A 19,037-nucleotide genomic window follows, 5' to 3' on the forward strand; every position below is an offset into this window, starting at 1 on the left:
AGGGACTGTTAGCTTCGTCTCTTATCTTTGGCTGCGGTATAGGTCGACAAAGAAGCAGAAATTCTCATACTCAAGCGGCTAGATAGTAAGTAGAATTTAAGTTGCTTATTCGAAGAGTGGTTATTCAAACATGCATGTCGACATTGATGTTACATACTAGCTCGTATTATAATTTACATAAAAAAAACTTGATGAAAAATGGATTTCGTTTGCTAACAAAACACATTTTTAATTAAACATCATATGGATGGTAACTAAGTGTTAAACAACGACAAGCGTGGCCCGTGGACCAACTGCACCGATACTGTCCCAACTTAGCCACCTCACAGGTGTTGGGTTTTAATCACAAAATGTCTCGGTACAATTGGTTATTATCCACCTACTTATAAGCTTTATTTTCTTTGTCACTTCTTAGATGTGAGATCTCTCCTCTCCAACACGCCCCTCACGTGCAACATAATTTTTAGGTCTGCACGTGACAGATTAACATCCCACATACTGGGACGAAATAAACCAAGGTCCAGTAACCAACGACACTTGTTGACCATTCAATCGGAAACTTTCCGATGACATGATAATGACACCCATCTTGGGTTCATGACAAAGTGACACCCAACTCGGGCCCACGATAGATTGGAGACGCGACTGGAGAGGGACCCGCTCTGATACCATGTTAAACAGCGACAAGCGTGGCCCGTGGACCAACTGTACCGATACTGTCCCAACTTAGCCACCTCACATGTGTTGGGTTTTAATCACAAAAGGCCTCGGTACAATTGGTTATTATCCACCCACTTATAAGTTTTATTTTCTTTGTCACTTCTTAGATGTATGATCTCTCCTCTCCAACCAAGCTCTCACCAAAACTTTTATGTACTAAAAAAATTATCTCTATCAACCCTAGACCTAGATCATTACTGAATTCCTGTCGTCGGTGTTCAAAATATGTCGCAGCTGACAAAAGGAACAAGATTTGGTCCATGCCAACTGCTTGGATTTATGATCCTATAAACTGTTCCATCCAGAAAGCAAACTGTTTGGAGGTTCTTCGAGTTTGTCCAATTGGGAGACTTCTTCTCTAACACAAATCTTGTCCGAAATGCAAAGGAAGCTCTTGCTTATTAGTTACTACAAAGTATTACAAACATAATTCGATATGTGAACTTTATAAACTTCCTCAATTACGTTTGTAGTTTGGTAATTTTGAATACGATGCATCAAATTTTATTAGAGAAATCAACAGAATCCAACAGAATCAGTGTTGGGTAAAGGAGAACCTTTTGGAACTGTACAAAATCAAATTCACAAAGGTATATATACATATTGAAACGCCATAACATGGGTAATTGATGCATGATACTATTCCTTGCTTAATATATACACCATCTAATCAGACAAGAGATGTGAATAATAATTTATTTCGTCTTCGAAGCACGAAACTCAGTTTGATATATTTCTTTATATTTCATTAGCTTGACTATTTTCTGTTCCATATTATGTTATCTACGTCATTGGTCAGTTTTAAACTGGGTCTTGGAGAGAGTCTGAATATGCGCTCGAACAACCAAATATACGTTCCCATACCCTAGACTTCATTCTTGAATACTTTGCTCTTTAAAAAGAATACGAAACCCTAAATATATGTAGATGAATATAACGACCTGGGTATTGGTTTGTGTCAACTGATCGGTATACAGTATTTGGCTGTTAATTACCCAAATATTCTTCAATGAATCGATGATAGCCTTCACACCAGCATGAATATCACATCATATCAATCCCAGGATCATCATTAAACCTGCGCTTCATCGGCAATGAAACTAAAAGCAAGTTGGCAAGTTTTACTGTTTTAATTATATTTGAGCTGACAGAACGAACGACATTTGGTCCGGGCAAATAATATATACCGCAACGCATACACGAGTTTCGTAAGTTACAGAAAAGCTAACCCACCAGAAAGCTTGAGAAACTGGGAACCGAGAAACTGAGAGGCAAAGCTTCCGAGTAGTTCTGATTTCTGATTATACAATAAAGAATCGCATGGAGGTGGGAAACGAAGACTATGCAATATTTAAAACGAACTAGGGCAACGGTTCTTGCACAGAAGAGAACTTCGTCAAAGGGCCTAATGCAATTATAGAAATAGGGATGGTAGAGAGTAGAGGAGTAGGTGGTAATGGGGTAATTGGGGGAGGGGGTCGAGTTGTCACTTCGTTGCTGGAAATGGTGGTTGGTCGCATCAAATAAAGCATACGCACATTGAAAACACAGTATGAGTCATGTTTGTGGGAGGAGATGGAAATAATGAGGTTTTATGAATCGGATGAGAGCTTGCTCGGGTTAAATGGGGGATGCCATCCATTGCTCCCTACCCACCAGTTCTTGCACTGTTCTCATGGTAATGCTCAACAAGTGCCTTCCACATACAACTTCATATCTTTTTCCTCCAACTCTGTCTGATCTTGTTTACATTTGGAATTACTGTAACTGTCATTAATTGAGAATAATAATTTCTAACTTACAAAAAATGTTTTCACTAATTAATTGAGAATAATAATCTCCAACTCTGTCAAATAATGTGAAGTCCAAAAGTGAATTATTCGCATTTTTTGTATCGATGATTAATTCGGATTTCAACTCGAGCAGTACAACATTGATCCTTCCGATGACATGTGTGGGTTCATTTGCATCTCGGTCTGTAGAATAATTTTTCTCAGACATGTTTTCATACGCCCAAAAATCTTTCATGCAAAGGTTAGTAGTCGGTCAAAATGTACGTTAAATAAATAAAAACATACATACCTTAGAGTAAATACTATAGATATCGCTCAAATTAGTCAATCAATGGGAGGAAATCAAATATGCATGAGCATGTGGGTCAAACAATAGTACTTGCTTCCTTCCTCTCATATATATGGTAGAACTGTTGGACACACAGAGCCTGACAGAGGTCCCAGAGCCCACATTTATGTGCCCTCTTTACAAGACTGAAGAAGACTCTTCATGATCAATCATAACGTCTGGCTTGGCGCAACTGGTTTCTTTTAATCTTAGCTTGATCATTCATGCAAATTAAATTAATTTGATCTCTCTCATCTTCTCTACTATACATCAGTTACATCTATTGTAGTATTGTTAACTTGTGTGAATATAAAGTTAAGGATAAATTCCTCGGTACTTGATGTATGGCTACTTAGATAATTTAATATCTGGTGTATGAAAACGGACAATTTGGTACCTAAAGTTCTCAAATTTAAGCTATTTTGGTACTTATGTCAATTTTGACCATATTTTCAGGGTTATTTCCGTCATTCTATCTATACTTTACTTCATTTTTTATAATACCTTCAAATTGCCTCTAAATTATCACTAAAAATTTAATAACTGATCCACTTAGTATCTATGATGATTTACGTATATCATTTTTTATAATATAGCTATCAATCTAAATTAATTTTAATTATAAGTAATTAGAAAATATATTTTAATACAAAATTACAATTACATAAAGGCAATTTATTTCCTTTGCAGAAAATATTTAGGATACAATAAGTATATTAAGAAAAAATTTTATTTTCGATATATGCGAAGTAGATGCGAGTAGATATATCAATTTAATTATCTCCAAAGAGAGACAATTATAGAAAGAAATGAAGAAAAATGTGAATTTAATGAGTTTAGGACTAGAATGACGAAAATAACCCTAAAATATGATCAAAATTGATAGAGGTACCAAAATGGCTTACAAATGAGAACTTCAGGTACCAAAATGTCCGTTTTCATATATGAAGTACTAAATTGTCCAAATAGCCACACTTTAAATACCATAGGAGGAATTAACCCATAAAATTAATTTGTTATCTACAAAAACCAAATGATCATGAACGACGAATCAATCACAAATTACAGTTTTGTTTCTCCAACAAATAAAGTTTTGCAAGCCCAAAGTATTGTGTTTCTTAGAAGAACAGATCTGAGTTAAAATACGATTCTAACCGTACTTGCAATCTAAATCAATGTCTTGAGAAAACCTAACACAGCATACATACTCGTACTTACAGCACAAGAAAAGAATAATAACCTTGAAATGGGGGCGGTAAAGCCTGGGCTCGGCTGCAATATGTAACAGCAAAGTCAGCTTGAATGCCTCTCTCTCTCTCTCCCATTTTTATATATCATGCCTATCATATGAGTCTTGGGTTTAGGACTTTAGGTTACATTACTTAATCGTATCGTTACGAATAAACTAACCAATTAAGCCTAATAAAACAAATTTGTGTACTAGTTCCAAAGCAAAACAGAGATAGAAAAAAAAACTGCAGGTTCTTTGCTCTCTCTACTAGTCTAGCTCTTCCATCTATTCATCATCGTCTCTTGAAGAAAAAAAGAAATTTAATCCCACTTTTTTCTCTCAACTGTCTTGTCTGAGTGTCTTTTTCTCAAGTGTGCCCTCAGGCTTCTTCACTGGCTTAAACAAACTTTGCAGGCTTAATAGTTTTCTTTCAATTTTTCATTAAAATATTTAGGTTTTATGTCAGAATGTGAAGGCATCTGCCAAAGCTATAAACAGAACCCACAAGCCTCCGCAGAAAAGCTTCAGCACACTTTCTCTTCACATTAACCCAACCAAACACCCACCCAGAGATAAAGATAAGAGAGCTAGAGAAGTATTTATAGACCAAACCAGCCAGTTAAACTCAAATCCACCTTTGTTTTTTCTATGGACTTTCATCTCAGGCAATGGAGAAACCAGCAGCATGAGTCAGAGGAACAACAGCCCTATCCTTCTGCTGCAAAGATACCAAAACTTGAGCCTCTTCAGACCCAAACACAACCTGAACCAGCTTCTGGCTATGCTCTCCCTTTGTTTGTACCTGAACCAAACACCAAAGTCATCAGCAGCAGCCTGTCAGCATTTTCTGATTCTACTACTACCACTACTACACCAGCTTCTTCTGCCACCAGATTTCCCAGTGAGATTTTATTTCTCTCTTTGCTTTTCTTGTTTTTGACAGAAACCCAGTAAAGACTCGGGTCTTTTCTTACAGTAGTTGTTTTTTGGTAGTTTATTGTTTGATTTACTTGTTTTGTTTTGTGTTTTTCTAGGAATGGGGAGCTTCTTCAGCATGAGTCAGTGGCAAGAACTTGAGCTGCAGGCTTTGATATTCAGGTACATGCTGGCTGGTGCTGCCGTTCCTCCTGAGCTTCTTCAGCCAATCAAGAGAAGCCTTCTGCATTCTCAATTTTTCTTCCAATACCCTCTTCAACAGTACCCTGCTTGTAAGTTTCTATCTCATGATTGAATGATTTACAAGATTCCTACTTTGATTTTTTTTTTACCAAAGCATTGCATGTTCTTTAACACATTGGATCCACATTTTGATCAAACTCCCACGTAGAAGTTGTTACTGTTTGAAGAGTGTGCATTATGTTGGGATTTGGAAAAATGGTACTTGTTAGTTTGGGTTTCAAGGTTTGAACTTTGATGGAACAACTTGTGTTTGCGTTTGTGGGTAGTGATGCAATCGGGTTATTGGGGAAGAGGGTCCATGGATCCGGAGCCGAACAGGTGCCGGAGGACAGACGGCAAGAAATGGCGGTGCTCTAAAGACGTGGTGGCCGGTCAGAAGTACTGCGAGCGCCACGTGCACCGCGGACGAAACCGTTCAAGAAAGCCTGTGGAAGCAACAACCACCACCGCCGCCACAAACGCCGCCGCAGGCGGTGGCGGAACTCTTGCTGGTACCAAGAACTCAGCCGTGACTGTTGCCTCGTCGGTGGGAAATGGGTCGGATGGGACCCATTTTGCTCTTTCTGGGTCATCACCTTCCATTGATCTGCTCCAGCTCAACCAGAGGTAAAAAAAAGGCAAACCCACCAAATTATATTCTTGTCCTTCTTTTGGGTTCAAATTGAATGTGAATCATATGCTGAGAGATTGGACCCAGTACAGTTAAACTTGAAATGAATATGGCATTGATGAAGATGTTGAATTCTTTCTCTTTTTGTAGACATTAGATTTGATAATAATAATAGAATCTGATGGACCCTGTTGTCCCCTAACTTGTACAATGTTCTTGAATTCTCAATCTTAAGAAAGGCATGTTTAATAATGTGATGCTTCAAATGTAAACAACAATGGGTTTCCTAGTTCGTTACTTAGCTCTTTGGAGTCCAAACCCGAATTCTTTGGTACCTGTAGGGAGGCTTCGGGAGGTGTTCAATCCGACAGCCATGTATTGCGGCCGTTTTTTGATGACTGGCCGGGACAGCTTCAAGAACCGGACAACGGGAGAAGCAATGCTTCTTCATTGAACTCGACAACCTCCCTCTCCATTTCACTGAAGTTGTCCACCGGCAATGGAGTAGAACCAAGCCAAGAGAGTGGGCAGCCGCAGTTGAATTGGCCAATGGGATGGGGATCAAACCAAATGGCTTCGATGGGAGGGCCTCTTGCGGAGGCGCTGCGCTCCTCCAACTCCCACTCCCACTCCAACTCCTCACCAATTAGTTGCCTCGCGGCTCTATCTCCGAAACTAGCTTCATCAGTACCTGAAATAACATAGCGACAGTCCCAACTTCCTTTTCTTTGTTATGTATAAATTGAATGCATCTTCATTCTTAACCGGACCAGTCCCAACAGCTTGCTTTATGAAGATAAACTAAATTTGTTGCAAATTCTTTTCTAAAGAGATGATTTCAGTTGACAGATTAAGATTGGAAAATTTAAATTACATCAGATGACAATTTGTGGGTTGCCGCAAATAAGAGAATTCCGTGACTATTATAATTTATTCAAGCGTATGACCACAAATAAGTTACATGCTATCTATACAATGCAAAATGTATGGCAGACCATAACCTGGAAAATAATTACAGGAGGATTTTTCACAAACTGGAACATTAGTCTAGTTTATATGCCTACGTGGGGGTAGGGCGTCTGAACTATACATTAATTCTCGTTTTGGAAGCTCACGTTCTGCAACTCCTTTCCTGACCTTATTCTTCTCACTTGGGCCGGCACAGCTACTAGGGATGACAGCATGATTCAACATGAACTACACTTTGCTTTATTAGCCGGTAACTTGCGTCTTTGAAGCAAAATGTAGACATTCTGGGCACCAGAACTATACTAGTATCAAAATCAGCCGCTGATGGGTTTCATTTCCTTGCTCTTTACTTCGTTTATGGGTTTCGTTTCCTTGCTCTCTACTAGAGCATAGACCACAGCTGTTCTACAAGGCGCATATAGTTGGAAGGAATTGGGCCGCTCATCATACCACCCATCCTGCATACAATCATGAGGGTTTACCAGATTAAGCTTCACTTTGATCGGGCAGAAAGCAAAGAGACTCGAAATTATGACAAAGAAAGTTTTCTTACAACAGTAAAGTACTCGGCGGTGTGAGCAATCCTATTGAAGCCTCCAAATATCGACTCATCTGAATCCAAGACAATCTGGAAGGCAGTAAACTCAGTAACAGGCACATAAAATTCAATTTGAAAGAGATGCATGAAAATAACAGTAAAATTAGCAAGCGTTAAAAAGCTCAAAATATACATGATACATTCTCAACCAACAGTAACACCTAGAACCCCATATTTAGATCCCACCTGCAATTGCAGCACAGGACCTTTGGATGTGATGTGAAAATGAACCAGCCAAAACAATTGGAACAAAATAACAATCTCAAGATGTACAAGAAATATGTACACAATCACCTAATATTTACAATTAATGCTAGAAAGAAAGTATTGAGATAATAAATAAATTTGGAAACCCAACTCTTGGTACTATATAGATGTTGAAGAGGACATACCTTATACTTTCCTGGCTTTAAGCAGCCTACTCTGTAGTCTGAATAACTGTTACTCCAATGAAAATTGAAGACAAAAACCAAGTTTTCCCTTTCAAAGACGATAACCCTATCTCCTTCATCCTTTCGAGATATATATTGGTGCTCAGAAGTCATGAACTGCATCAAGAATTGATTAAATTTAGTACTAGAAATGCCTAGCTGACATTGAATCATATTGAGCTTGTTATTACCTAAACAATTGGTGAAGTTTTCAAGCACATTCGGAAACAGTCATAAAATAATATCCATGCACCAAGAAACCAAGGCTAGCAAAACTTACACTATAGTTCTCTTCAAGATGATGCATTGCTCGATCAAATTCTTGCAAACCATGATACCTCAGATATTCAGCATCTGCCTGGGTACATGACCAACAATGTTCATAAAACATGAGCACAACTTGAAAGAAGCAAGTACAAAATACGCTTGCATTGATTACAACATAAACCTTTTGCAAATGAAATCATCCAGAAATCACAAGATGTGCAGCATGCCAGTGTTTAAAATAAGGTAGCAGTCAAAATACTTTAGTAGAACATAAATGTTCCAACACCATTTAACAAAGGGAGAATGACGGGTTGGAACATTTATTAAGGCATAGCCAATGAGTGATCCCCACTGTCCAACACAGATAGATTATCAATTCACTACATAAAAAATAGAAAAGATCACAAATAACATTTCAAAAGAGGATTGGTTCCAGTCAAACTGTCATTCGACTTGAGCTCGATTGACTTTTACTGGTGGAAAACTCCATAAACAGCTACTAATGTATTTGGTGAAGCATTTTGTATATTCTTTCTCGTATGGACATTATAATACTACCGATTCTACTTTTTGTTTCAAGAACGCGTATAATATGAGTTCAATGTAAAAATAAATGTTTCCCAGGGATTTCGAAACTCTAGTCTCATCGACCAATAGTCCTATGGTGTGTAAGCCCCATTCCATCCTCCTAGGAAAAACAAGTCCTAACTCTGAACAGTAGTGAATGCATTAGATCCATAACTTAGGATAGGGTACGGATCCTTCGAATAAATGAACAGTTTAACCATAAGCTAAGTAAAACTTACAAGATCAAATCTACGCCGGCATTTGTCAAAACTGTTATTGTTCCCAGGAACTATTTTTCCATTTGGAAGACGTTGAACACCTCTTGGAAAATCGATCCACTCTGGGCAAAATTAAAAATTAAACCACACACGTTAAAGCTCTCGGCAGTTCAATCGAATGATAAAAACAATAAATTGATGTAAATTCATTTCACCTGGATGTCCAAATTCGTTCCCCATAAAATTCAGATATCCTTCTCCACCTAATCCCATAGTAATAAGCCTAATCATTTTGTGTAACGCAATTCCGCGATCTATAGTGGGAGTAGATGGTCTATCCAGAGCCATGAAATCATACATATCCTGAAATAAGCATAGAAACCGAGATGAGTGCCGATAGATATAAGAGGCATGAGTTGCACATTGTTTGTTATCAAATACATACATACATACATACATACATACATACATACATACATACATATATATATATATATATATATTTAGCAAAATAACAAGTAAACAATGTTCAACATGTTTGCACTCATAAATAAATATGGACAAAAGTCATGATTCGTACGTGGGAGCTTTGCAATACTAGAGTGCTAACATGATATCTAAGTAAGTTTTGGAAAAAGGGTCTTACAACGGGCATATTATGCATTAAGGAAAACATGCTCAAGGACATTCAGAAAATGACTACCAGATCAACGTTGGTGATGTTGGTTCCACAATCACCACTTAAATTTCTTTTAGCCCTGAACAACTAAAAACTAACCAGGCTTCTGTAGTTCATCTGAGGATGATCAGATATGTCAATAATGACTGACGTTACATACGTCCACTAATAGAATAGGCATGTTAAAGAACCACAAATACTATAACTAATAACCATTTCTCAAAATATGGTTACCAGATCAAATAAATTAACTGGGTATGCAACAGAACAATTAAGCTTTAGGTTGAACCCTTTTGTAGGTGTCTTTTAAGTTGTATGAAATGTAAAATGCAAAGGGATTTTTTGTGACCTTGTCCATCAACCAGAACGCAATTGTTTTGTCACCAACAAGAGCTTGGTCATGACTTTCTGCATAAGCAACACACTTCTCTCCCCACCTTCTGTTGGTCAGTGTGTGAACAATATCACCCATCTGCCAGGACTCATCCATTTTCCTACAGCAAATTTCATGACACAATAAGGTAGCAAGAAGTTGGTCCGTTTATTCATAAATTTGAACTACAGTGGTGATACAAGACCCTGATTTCAAATATCTCAAGGAATTATGTTTCAGACGGCAACTTACTGGAGGAGCTCAATCCATTTATCAGCAATAGCCATATGAAGGCGATAATCAAATCCAACACCACCATCCGCAACAGGAATACAAAATGCGGGCATTCCACTAACCTGTAATGACAAAACGTGCATAACTAGCACAGTCAATGATGTAGGCACACCATGATCATTAAGGTTTTGAGTAAACTAATTTACTAAAGTTAAACTTGTCAATCCAAAGAGCTGTGCTGCTGTAGTGTTTGCAATTAAATAGTTTTAAAACAAAAGATTTCCCATCCGTTAGGTGAGGGTAAAAGTAGGAGGAGAGAAAGCCAATATACTAACAACTAGATATAAAAAGCTTAGTAAGTTAGTAATACAGAGATAAAATCTTAGTTTCCTTAATTCAAGATATTCTAGCAGTATTGAGTTCATTACAGTAAGAAATATTGATATGTTAATGAAGTGGTAATTGTCAACACAAGGGATGCTCAATTTTACTTCTGAAAGGGGTAGAAAACATACATCTTCCCCAATGCTAACAGCTTCAGGATAGAGCCCATGAATCAAATCATTAACTAGCATCAGGTAAGTAACAGCATCTACATCTGTTGTTAATCCAAAATATTCGCTGTAGTTTCCAGTAAATGCTACCTACAGAGGGTTGAACCGAAAATTAAATTCATAAATATACATAACGAACCTGCTATTATGATAATAAAATAGAAGTAACACAATAATGTAGCACATGAACTGAAAAATTCATTTTGTCCTAACATGAATGTCTTTCACAGATTTTGTGATTGAATTTTTCTGGCATATTTCTTAACTAATCCTTCATCATGAAAAGTAAAAGAAAAAACATCAAGTGACATCAAAGCATTTTTGACACATAGATAAAAACACCACCATGACATTATCAGGATTCATAAATACTGTATAGGAACTGGACTTTGCAAGTGTTACGTACAATAATCTGGTCCAGTTCCCATCCTTGCTAACAAGTCACTTTCAAAACTTATATCAATCACATAATACAATCGGGATATGAAAAAAAATGCATCGAGTTGCCAAATACAATAACAGAAATTCGAATGAGAACATCAAGATTGATAGATATATATATATATATATATATATATATATATAGGGCTTCTCGGCTGCGGACGTCTACACGGTGCCGATTCGGCGATTCCGGCGACTGGCGTCGCGCAACGACGGTGCCGGCCGCACTCCCCACCTCCCAGCACTCATGTCTGCACCGGCCGGAATCTCGAAATTTCAAGTTTCTGGGCACCGTGCGGAAATTTCGAGATTACGGCCGCCGTGGGCTGGCGCTGCAGCTCCGGCCGGCACCATCCGCGCCGTCGTTGCGCGTCGCTGGAATCACTGAATCCGCACCGTGCGAATGTCCGCAACTAAGAATTTCTATATATATATATATATATATATAAACAGTGAAATCTGATATCGTTTTAATTTGATAGGATCCTAAAAATTAGCAAGACAGATGTGCTTTTGCCTGTTTTTTATAAAACAAAGAAATATAGTGTGCACAGTATCTGTAGCACGACACACATCACACGTATATATATATAGTGTGCACAGTATATAATGTGCACAATTTTATATATGGAATAAAAGTAACTGCTGATGTGATGGAAGAAGACATCACACGACACCATGAAACTTATACAACACCTGTAATCCGTGGTGAGTGTACATCATTGAAGTTACACCATCAAATCTGAACCCGTCAAACTTATATTCTTCCAACCACCACCTTGCATTTGAGAGAAGATACCTCATAACCTGACAACAGGAAAAACAAAAAGCTTAAGGCCATATTTCTTACAACAGTAGCACACTGTTAATGTTTGAAAAAGAAAGCACACACCTCCCAACTTCCATAATTGAAAAGGCGAGAATCCCACATCCAATGATATCCTTGGGACCCAGAGTGGAAGTAGTGACTATCAGTTCCATCAAACATGTTAAGCCCATCCAACGTGTTATTTGATGCATGGCTGGATGTGTAAAAATATTAGAATACATATACAGAAGAGAAAGAAGTTCATAGAATTATGTTTAAAGGCATTATATATGTTTATTAGTCACAGATATTCTCATGAAATCAAGCAAATCAATAGCAATGTGAATTTGATACACTACAAACTCACGGAGGAGAAAATAGATGCTAAAACTAGTTTCAAAAGGAAGAATGAAAATTTCCTACATGGAATCTATTAAGTCACGTGGCCACATGATCAGCGAAAGGGAGGTGGTATTAAGCGTGGTAAGTAATATAGATTTTAGGACTCAGTTGAACATTCTGCGATTTGTCAGTAAGAAAGGAGACTGCACCTAAATCTAAATCTTTGCTCTTGATATGTGCTCAAGCATAAGTACACAGATTTCACAAATAAATCTAGAATAACTTTGCAAAGTGCAGATCTACTAGAGAAAAAAGGCATGTTCAAGATGGAGCATATATGTCCCCAGAAACTTGTGTGACAACTCCTATGCAACATTTGCCGATACCTGTGAACAATATCCATGAGTACAAGCAGACCAAGTTCATGAGCTCTATCTATCAGAGATTTCAGATCGTCAGGAGTTCCGCATCGGCTGCTAGGTGCAAAAAAATTGGTGACATGGTACCTACAGCACATAAAAAGAAGTGCAATTTCATAGTTAGAACAAAAGAGAGATTAAACACTCATAAAGAACTGCATAATGGCTACCCTCTTGAAAATATAACTAAAAGTACGTAGTGTTGCAGCAAATGCTATAGAAGAGCACTACCCAAAGCTGGCATAATAGGAATGCTCCTGAATAGCCATGAGCTGAACAGCATTGTAACCCAGCTTTTTAATGCGTGGTAGCACATCATCTCTGAATTCAGCATATGAGTTAATTTTTGGCTCCTGCAAGATCAGTCATTTATATTATCAGGGTAGAATAGGTTAACTAATAAATGAAAACGAAAATTGTTGTTTAAAAACAGATAAAGCTTGATACTGTTATTTAACCACAAAACATGTAAAGGATAGATGTTGAGGCATATCTCTAAGCTTTAAACCTACAGCATAAAACATGTAAAGGACAGATGTTGAGGCATATCTCTAAGCTTTCAACCAACAGCATAAAATTTCATTGTTCATTGGATGGGGTCCAACAGTTGGGTTCAGGTTGTAAAACACTGCAGTTGAGTCAAAATTTTTGTCAGATTGAATAATTTTCATTCCTATCCAACTTAATTTCAAAGCTCAAGATTTACATCAGGCTTTGGCCCACGTCCCAAGAGTACCTTCTAGCTTTGAAGTCATTAATGTATCCTATCAAGCTGGATAAAAAAAAATGCTCCTTTCAATTACCGGAAAATTTAGTTGGGCTCATCCATATTTATATGTGACATAACTTCTCTCGGGAAAGAAGCATCATACATCTTAGAAAGCAGGAAAAAAAAAACTCTAAAACTAATATCCTGCATATCTGAAGCATGTCTGTATTGACCCAAGGTACGGTAACAGGAATATTTATATCGAATATAGATATACATATATCTTCATATATATAGATAGCAACAATATAGAACGACTCTACATTAGCTAGAGTAGTGGCAATGCTTACTGTGCTACTCATTCCGACATGTGCCTCGTAAATGCGGAGTGATTGTGGTCTCTTTGGCTGAGGATGTTGAAATACATACTTCTCCTGCAAAAATAAGTGATCAGCATTTAGACATGAAGATTTTGACTAGACATACATAACAAGATTAAGTTCCTTGAACTTGACTTAACATTTTCTAGGCAAATTAGTTGAAGGTGGTCCTAACCAATCAATGACCAATACAATTATTCAAAGCAAACATCAACGACTCGCGGTTCATTCTCTCTCCACGCAGCTTACCTTATATTTTGTTCCATTTGTTAATGTTCGGTGAAATTACAAAAAAAAAAATTTCTACAGAAGTTCCTTGCACCCCATAAACATGAGGTAATTTAATGAAATACTACTGCACCCTTTCTTCTACCCCGAACCCCTATATTCACATAGGGCATAGATAGTAGAAGCAAATTGTAGGTAAAAACACCAAGACACTAATATATCAGGTAAAAAATTACCTCCTCTGGAGGGTCATAGTATATTCCATTGTATGGGATTTCATTAGGAGCCTGAACTGAAAACTTGATCCAAGCAGGAATCGAGTCTTTGACACCTGAAGGAGTATCCATACGGATCTGCAGTTTCACACAACACATCAGATGAAGTATACAAGTTTTTCTTATGGCAATAACATTACACCGACAAAACCAAGTCTCCTACAGTGGACAGTTATCGAATTTCACATAACATCCACCTAAAATTGTAGCATGTCTAGCAACTAGCCTTATGCCCAAAAGAGTTGTCCAGAGGTAACAGTAAAATTGCTATGTATATTTGATAAAAACTCCTAGGGAAAAAAGAACATTATTTGACTTGTTCATAGACATGAATTAATGTATTGTTAGCATAATTTGAAGAATCAAATAAAAAAAATACTTTACCTTCAACTTAACAAAATAATAAAAATAATCCCAACAATTTCAGTAAAGTTAGACTTAAAATCATCAACAAGAAAATGTTACCTTCACTCGAGAACCATGCGGAATTGCAGGTGAGCCATCTACATTGTTTGGCAAAAATATCTCCCAGACCCCAAATTCATTCTGTGGACAAGAGGAGTGTAGTGAAGAACAAAATGTCATGCAAGGTTTATGTCAGGCATACATTCTTTTGGATCCTATGTACTAAACCCACAACTAAAGTTCCGAAAATATACCCGAGTCATCACATCCGCATTCATATTCCAATTGTTGAAATCTCCAATCAATGATGCAGACTGAAATGGTCAGCAAACAATCAGAAGAAGTAAAGGTGCTAGACTAAGGGCTGAAGAGGACCTAATACTGAATTGAACACAGTAATACTTACTTCAAGAGCATATAACAGCAAAAATATATATACTTAGAATATCAAAGGCAAACAAACCTTAGCTCCGGGTGCCCACTCCCTATAAGTGATACCTGTGGCACTGAAAAACCAGTTTGAGATTATGATCAGCACAAAAGATCTTAGATTATTTTGACACCAAAAGTGGAAGAAAAGAAAATATATTTTCCAAAATAAATATAACAAAGTAGTGTCGTAATGAGAAAAACAGACCACAGAAAATGTCACTACCACCCTGAAGTGGAAGAGGATGCATCTTTACTACATATATATGGGCACATCACAGTTTTTTTTCCCTCAAAGAGCTGACCTGCCTGGGTGATATTTGTTAAAAATATGTTCAGGAACTGCAAATCGATGCCTTGAATGTTGCACAGGCCATGCACACTATTACTAGAAGACGTACATCTTAAAGTTTTCAAGAGTAAATTTCTGTTATGTCACTCCTTGGAATAAAACATACTGAAGTGTCCTGTAACCAACAAAAGCTACGGGGACCACTGTCTTTGTACTAACTTTGCTGAACGCTTGCCACGTCAGGATTATAAAGGTTAGACAAATGGTACTCAGTCTATTGTACTTCAATGATTTATAAGATTGAAGGACTTGTTTTGAAAAACTAGAAGTCTAGAAGGTAGTTGAGACACAAGCAAGACGTAGCATGGATTTTTCCCCTTTATTTCCATTCAGCTGGACTGAATTAGACATCACCTTTCTAATAGTTTGGTTTACAATTCTAATTGTTATTCTTATAAGAAAAGAACAAGAGACAAGTGAAAGGTGCTTCGTGATTACCCAGTATAATACAAGAAATATGCAAAAGGCTTCGAACATTGCAGAGATCAATAAAAGTTGTACCTGCGTGTGAACCCAAACTTCTCATAGCCACGAGAAAACGCCTCCAACCCACCTTCACACTTGTCAATTTCCTCACGCACCCTTTTGTATTGTCCATAACTGAGCATAGTATTACACAATCAGTGAGAGCCAATAATCTTATTTGGCGATAAAGCGAGCAAGAAATACTTATAGTAGGAAAAGAGAAAAAAAAAGGACATAAATTGGTGCACTGCCGAAACATAAAGCATCTTGTGATTGTAACATACACTAGCTTGCTAGACAATGTTGTGCCAAATTTCTCAATAGGGGAACAGACCTCACCAATTGATCAATTATTTTTTCATTCACTTTCAACTTCAGGCCATCATCCATTTCAATAATAAGATGTATTGCTTATATGCACAATTGTGAAAGAGAAACCTACCGGTAATCAAGATGGTCACGAAAGCCCTTCAAAAGTGGATCAATTTCATATATTTTTTTCCCAGTGCCAGGTGGTGGAATTGTCCTTGTAGCAGTTGTCACTTTTAAGGCATTAGGTGCTTCATCATGAACACTGCCCATATCTAACGAAGAGATTGCTTCATCTTCAATCTTCTCATCATCCATAGTTACACCGTCTACATCCTAATGATAGTACACATAAACAATCTGTGATGTGACCCAAGATGTCAAACAGAAAGTGTGACATTGATATGGCATTTCTGCACATAGTCTAAAATCAAAGTGATATACTTTTTTATTTTGACCTGTAAAACTGGTATACTGTTGGCAAAACCATATATAATATTGAAAATAATGTTACACACACCAGTAATGTGTATCACAAACCTGATGATCCTTTGAATCTGTGCTGGGAGCTTCTAATTCCTCTGTCAATGGTGGAGAGCCATCACTGGGACCTCCGGGAACAAGAATTTTCTTGGAAGCAGCAACAGTTAAAGAAGAAGCTGAACCAGAGTCATACGACGACTTTCCGGCAAGACGCTTCCCTACAAACAAGTATCACTTTAGCTTAACACACTTAACAAGAGGTAACTATTAATCACTGATAATATAAATTTCCCAACATCAGATGCTACATTCATCTCAACATGAAACTCAACTGTCCATTAAGCACATAGTGAAATGTGTAAACCCAAACAAACAAACAAACAGAGGAAATCAATTTCTCTTGTAAATTCCCATTAGCACCAGCAGCCGGACACTTTCTTCCGACCGATCCCATCAAATACTTCTTCAGGGTTCCAAGACACATGAACCTCCTGAAGTAGCAAAAGGAGTAATGGAGTAAATCCACATCATATTCGGATCAGTACCAAGCAAATTTGTGCTCATTGTTTACAATGGCCACATGTCCAATCACCGTCTTGTAAAGCTCCAACGAGTAATAGTAACCATTCTATTTGTAACTTGGAAACACACACAATCAAGGCCAAAACAGCTCCTATTTGACCTAATCAATCCGAAGAAATGGAAAAATCGAATGTGGAAATCAAACAGTAACAGCATACATTACATTTCCTTGGGCGAAAACTCAAAAATGAGAGAGAGAGAGAGAGAGAGAGTAGTACGAGAGGAGGAGGAGGTGTTGTCGAGCAAGAGGCAGAGGGTGGTGGAGCGGCGATCACCGGCATTGAAATTGGAATGCAACGAGGAGGTTTTGAAAGCGGAAGGTACAAGAGGGAAGCGTATCCCGGACAGAGTCGACACCATCTTCTTCTTCTTCCTCCTCCTCTTGCCTTGTTTCGGTTTACAAAGCTTGAGATCAGAAGATCTCGCAGTGGCAGCACCTCACCGGACCTCCCGGGAGAAACGTGATTTGAGTGAGTGGAGAAGCAGCGAAAATCGGAGAGAGAGTGGGTGGGTAGTCTCTCTCGGGTTTTGCAGAGTTTTAGAGTAAAGAGTGTGTGGCGCTTGAAGCCAAAACAAGCCCACTCGCTCGGTTGCTACGTGTGCAGTGTGTGGGACCCGGTCCCTTGCATTTTCCATCGTCGATTCCTGCTTGGGATTTTATTTTATTTTATTCCCCCCTCCCCATATTCAAGATATCGCTCCCATCGTGAAAATTATTATATAAAAATGGAAGCACGATGGAGATGAGGAACGAAAGGCTGGGATATTTTTGCGTTGTTTAGCCATGGCCTTCTCTCTATTTAAATGGGGAAAGGTTCTGTTTTTTTTCCTTTACTGGGTCGAATTTGTTTGGCATATTCCTTCTCCACTAGTAGCATTCTATTCTATTGAACATTTTTAAGAATAATAGATACGTAAAGAAAGCAATCAACTCATGTATGTTTACAAGGTAAAAGCAAGACATAGCATGTCACGCATTCATGTCATTCTCCCCCCTAAATTAGCTCTAGTCATTGTACCACATGCCCTGTTTGTTCATCAAACACCTTCATCTTTCGTAGTCATTATTGATGCTGATCATTCAGCTGAGTACGCCATTGCTCTCTGTCTCTCTTTGCAACCGAGTTCCAGCAATTTCACACCCTTTGTTTCTTTCACCGTCGAGCTCATAAGTCACAATCTTGGTTTCAGTTGCAACTAACTAGAATCGTACTGTGTCAGTAAACTGTATCTAATGTACTTTGGATGCTCATAAACATCTGGTGAGCCACATTTGAGTCTCACTCTCTGGATATCGCAATCTTCATGTGGGGTACTGAAAAGAATGATCCTCATAATCAAATACAGGTTATGAAAGAATATGCTTTTCATCCTGGGGATTACAGCTCGATCGAATAATTGAAGTGGCAGAATGACACCCAATGCCTCCGTGATTTCTTATGTACCGACGAATTCTGAGGCCAACTTGCAGACTTCATGAAAACTGTCACAGTTTCAGAAGGATAAAACAACAGTGTTCCATTTTTAACAGCTTCTGCCGGTTGCCCTGTTCATAGCCATTACGTAATGGTTTGATAGTAGAGATCTTAAACAGTAATCCAAAATATGAACATCATTGCTGTTCAACTGTAAATTTCTTCAGTAAACGATTGGCAGGGT

At 37.9% G+C, this 19,037-nt stretch overlaps 2 protein-coding genes and 1 long non-coding RNA gene across 3 annotated transcripts; 1 reads left to right on the forward strand and 2 right to left on the reverse strand.

Annotated features, from left to right (window-relative positions):
* Positions 1 to 4,633: 4,633 nt before the first annotated feature.
* LOC126797750 (growth-regulating factor 3) lies at positions 4,634 to 6,556 on the forward strand. Its single transcript, XM_050524462.1, is given in 5 exon segments — positions 4,634 to 4,973; positions 5,107 to 5,280; positions 5,518 to 5,857; positions 6,203 to 6,507; positions 6,510 to 6,556. Coding segments are annotated over 5 exon segments (1,119 nt in total). The 5' UTR covers positions 4,634 to 4,720.
* A 199-nt stretch (positions 6,557 to 6,755) lies between these two features.
* On the reverse strand, positions 6,756 to 17,902 carry LOC126797708 (1,4-alpha-glucan-branching enzyme 1, chloroplastic/amyloplastic-like). The gene is made up of 22 exons (XM_050524409.1): positions 17,597 to 17,902; positions 16,854 to 17,014; positions 16,447 to 16,649; positions 16,041 to 16,139; positions 15,222 to 15,264; positions 15,013 to 15,072; positions 14,819 to 14,899; positions 14,315 to 14,431; positions 13,821 to 13,904; positions 12,993 to 13,114; positions 12,729 to 12,848; positions 12,085 to 12,214; positions 11,889 to 11,999; positions 10,713 to 10,841; positions 10,216 to 10,319; positions 9,940 to 10,084; positions 9,127 to 9,274; positions 8,933 to 9,033; positions 8,140 to 8,217; positions 7,821 to 7,976; positions 7,384 to 7,458; positions 6,756 to 7,288 (listed from the first exon to the last, which is right to left on the reverse strand). Exons 1-22 carry the CDS (start codon positions 17,736 to 17,738, stop codon positions 7,145 to 7,147), a joined length of 2,553 nt encoding a protein of 850 aa, XP_050380366.1. The 5' UTR covers positions 17,739 to 17,902; the 3' UTR covers positions 6,756 to 7,144.
* Positions 13,122 to 13,526, reverse strand: LOC126797784 (uncharacterized). Its single transcript, XR_007672468.1, has 3 exons — positions 13,498 to 13,526; positions 13,326 to 13,389; positions 13,122 to 13,269 (listed from the first exon to the last, which is right to left on the reverse strand). It is a non-coding gene; the product is annotated as an uncharacterized LOC126797784 (long non-coding RNA).
* Positions 17,903 to 19,037: the final 1,135 nt, after the last annotated feature.

Source organism: Argentina anserina, chromosome 6 (genome assembly GCF_933775445.1).
Source record: "Argentina anserina chromosome 6, drPotAnse1.1, whole genome shotgun sequence".
In the NCBI taxonomy this organism is placed as follows: domain Eukaryota; kingdom Viridiplantae; phylum Streptophyta; class Magnoliopsida; order Rosales; family Rosaceae; genus Argentina; species Argentina anserina.

Bases quoted from the DNA above. Each gene is read 5' to 3' on its own strand.
- LOC126797708 (XM_050524409.1), bottom strand. From the start codon at position 17,738: ATGGTGTCGACTCTGTCCGGGATACGCTTCCCTCTTGTACCTTCCGCT. The intron at 16,140-16,446 runs GTAGGTTTCTCT...TACTATGCTCAG, and splicing joins CGTGACCATCTTGATTACCG to TTATGGACAATACAAAAGGG. The intron at 7,289-7,383 runs GTAAGAAAACTT...GATTGTATGCAG, and splicing joins CCGCCGAGTACTTTACTGTT to GATGGGTGGTATGATGAGCG.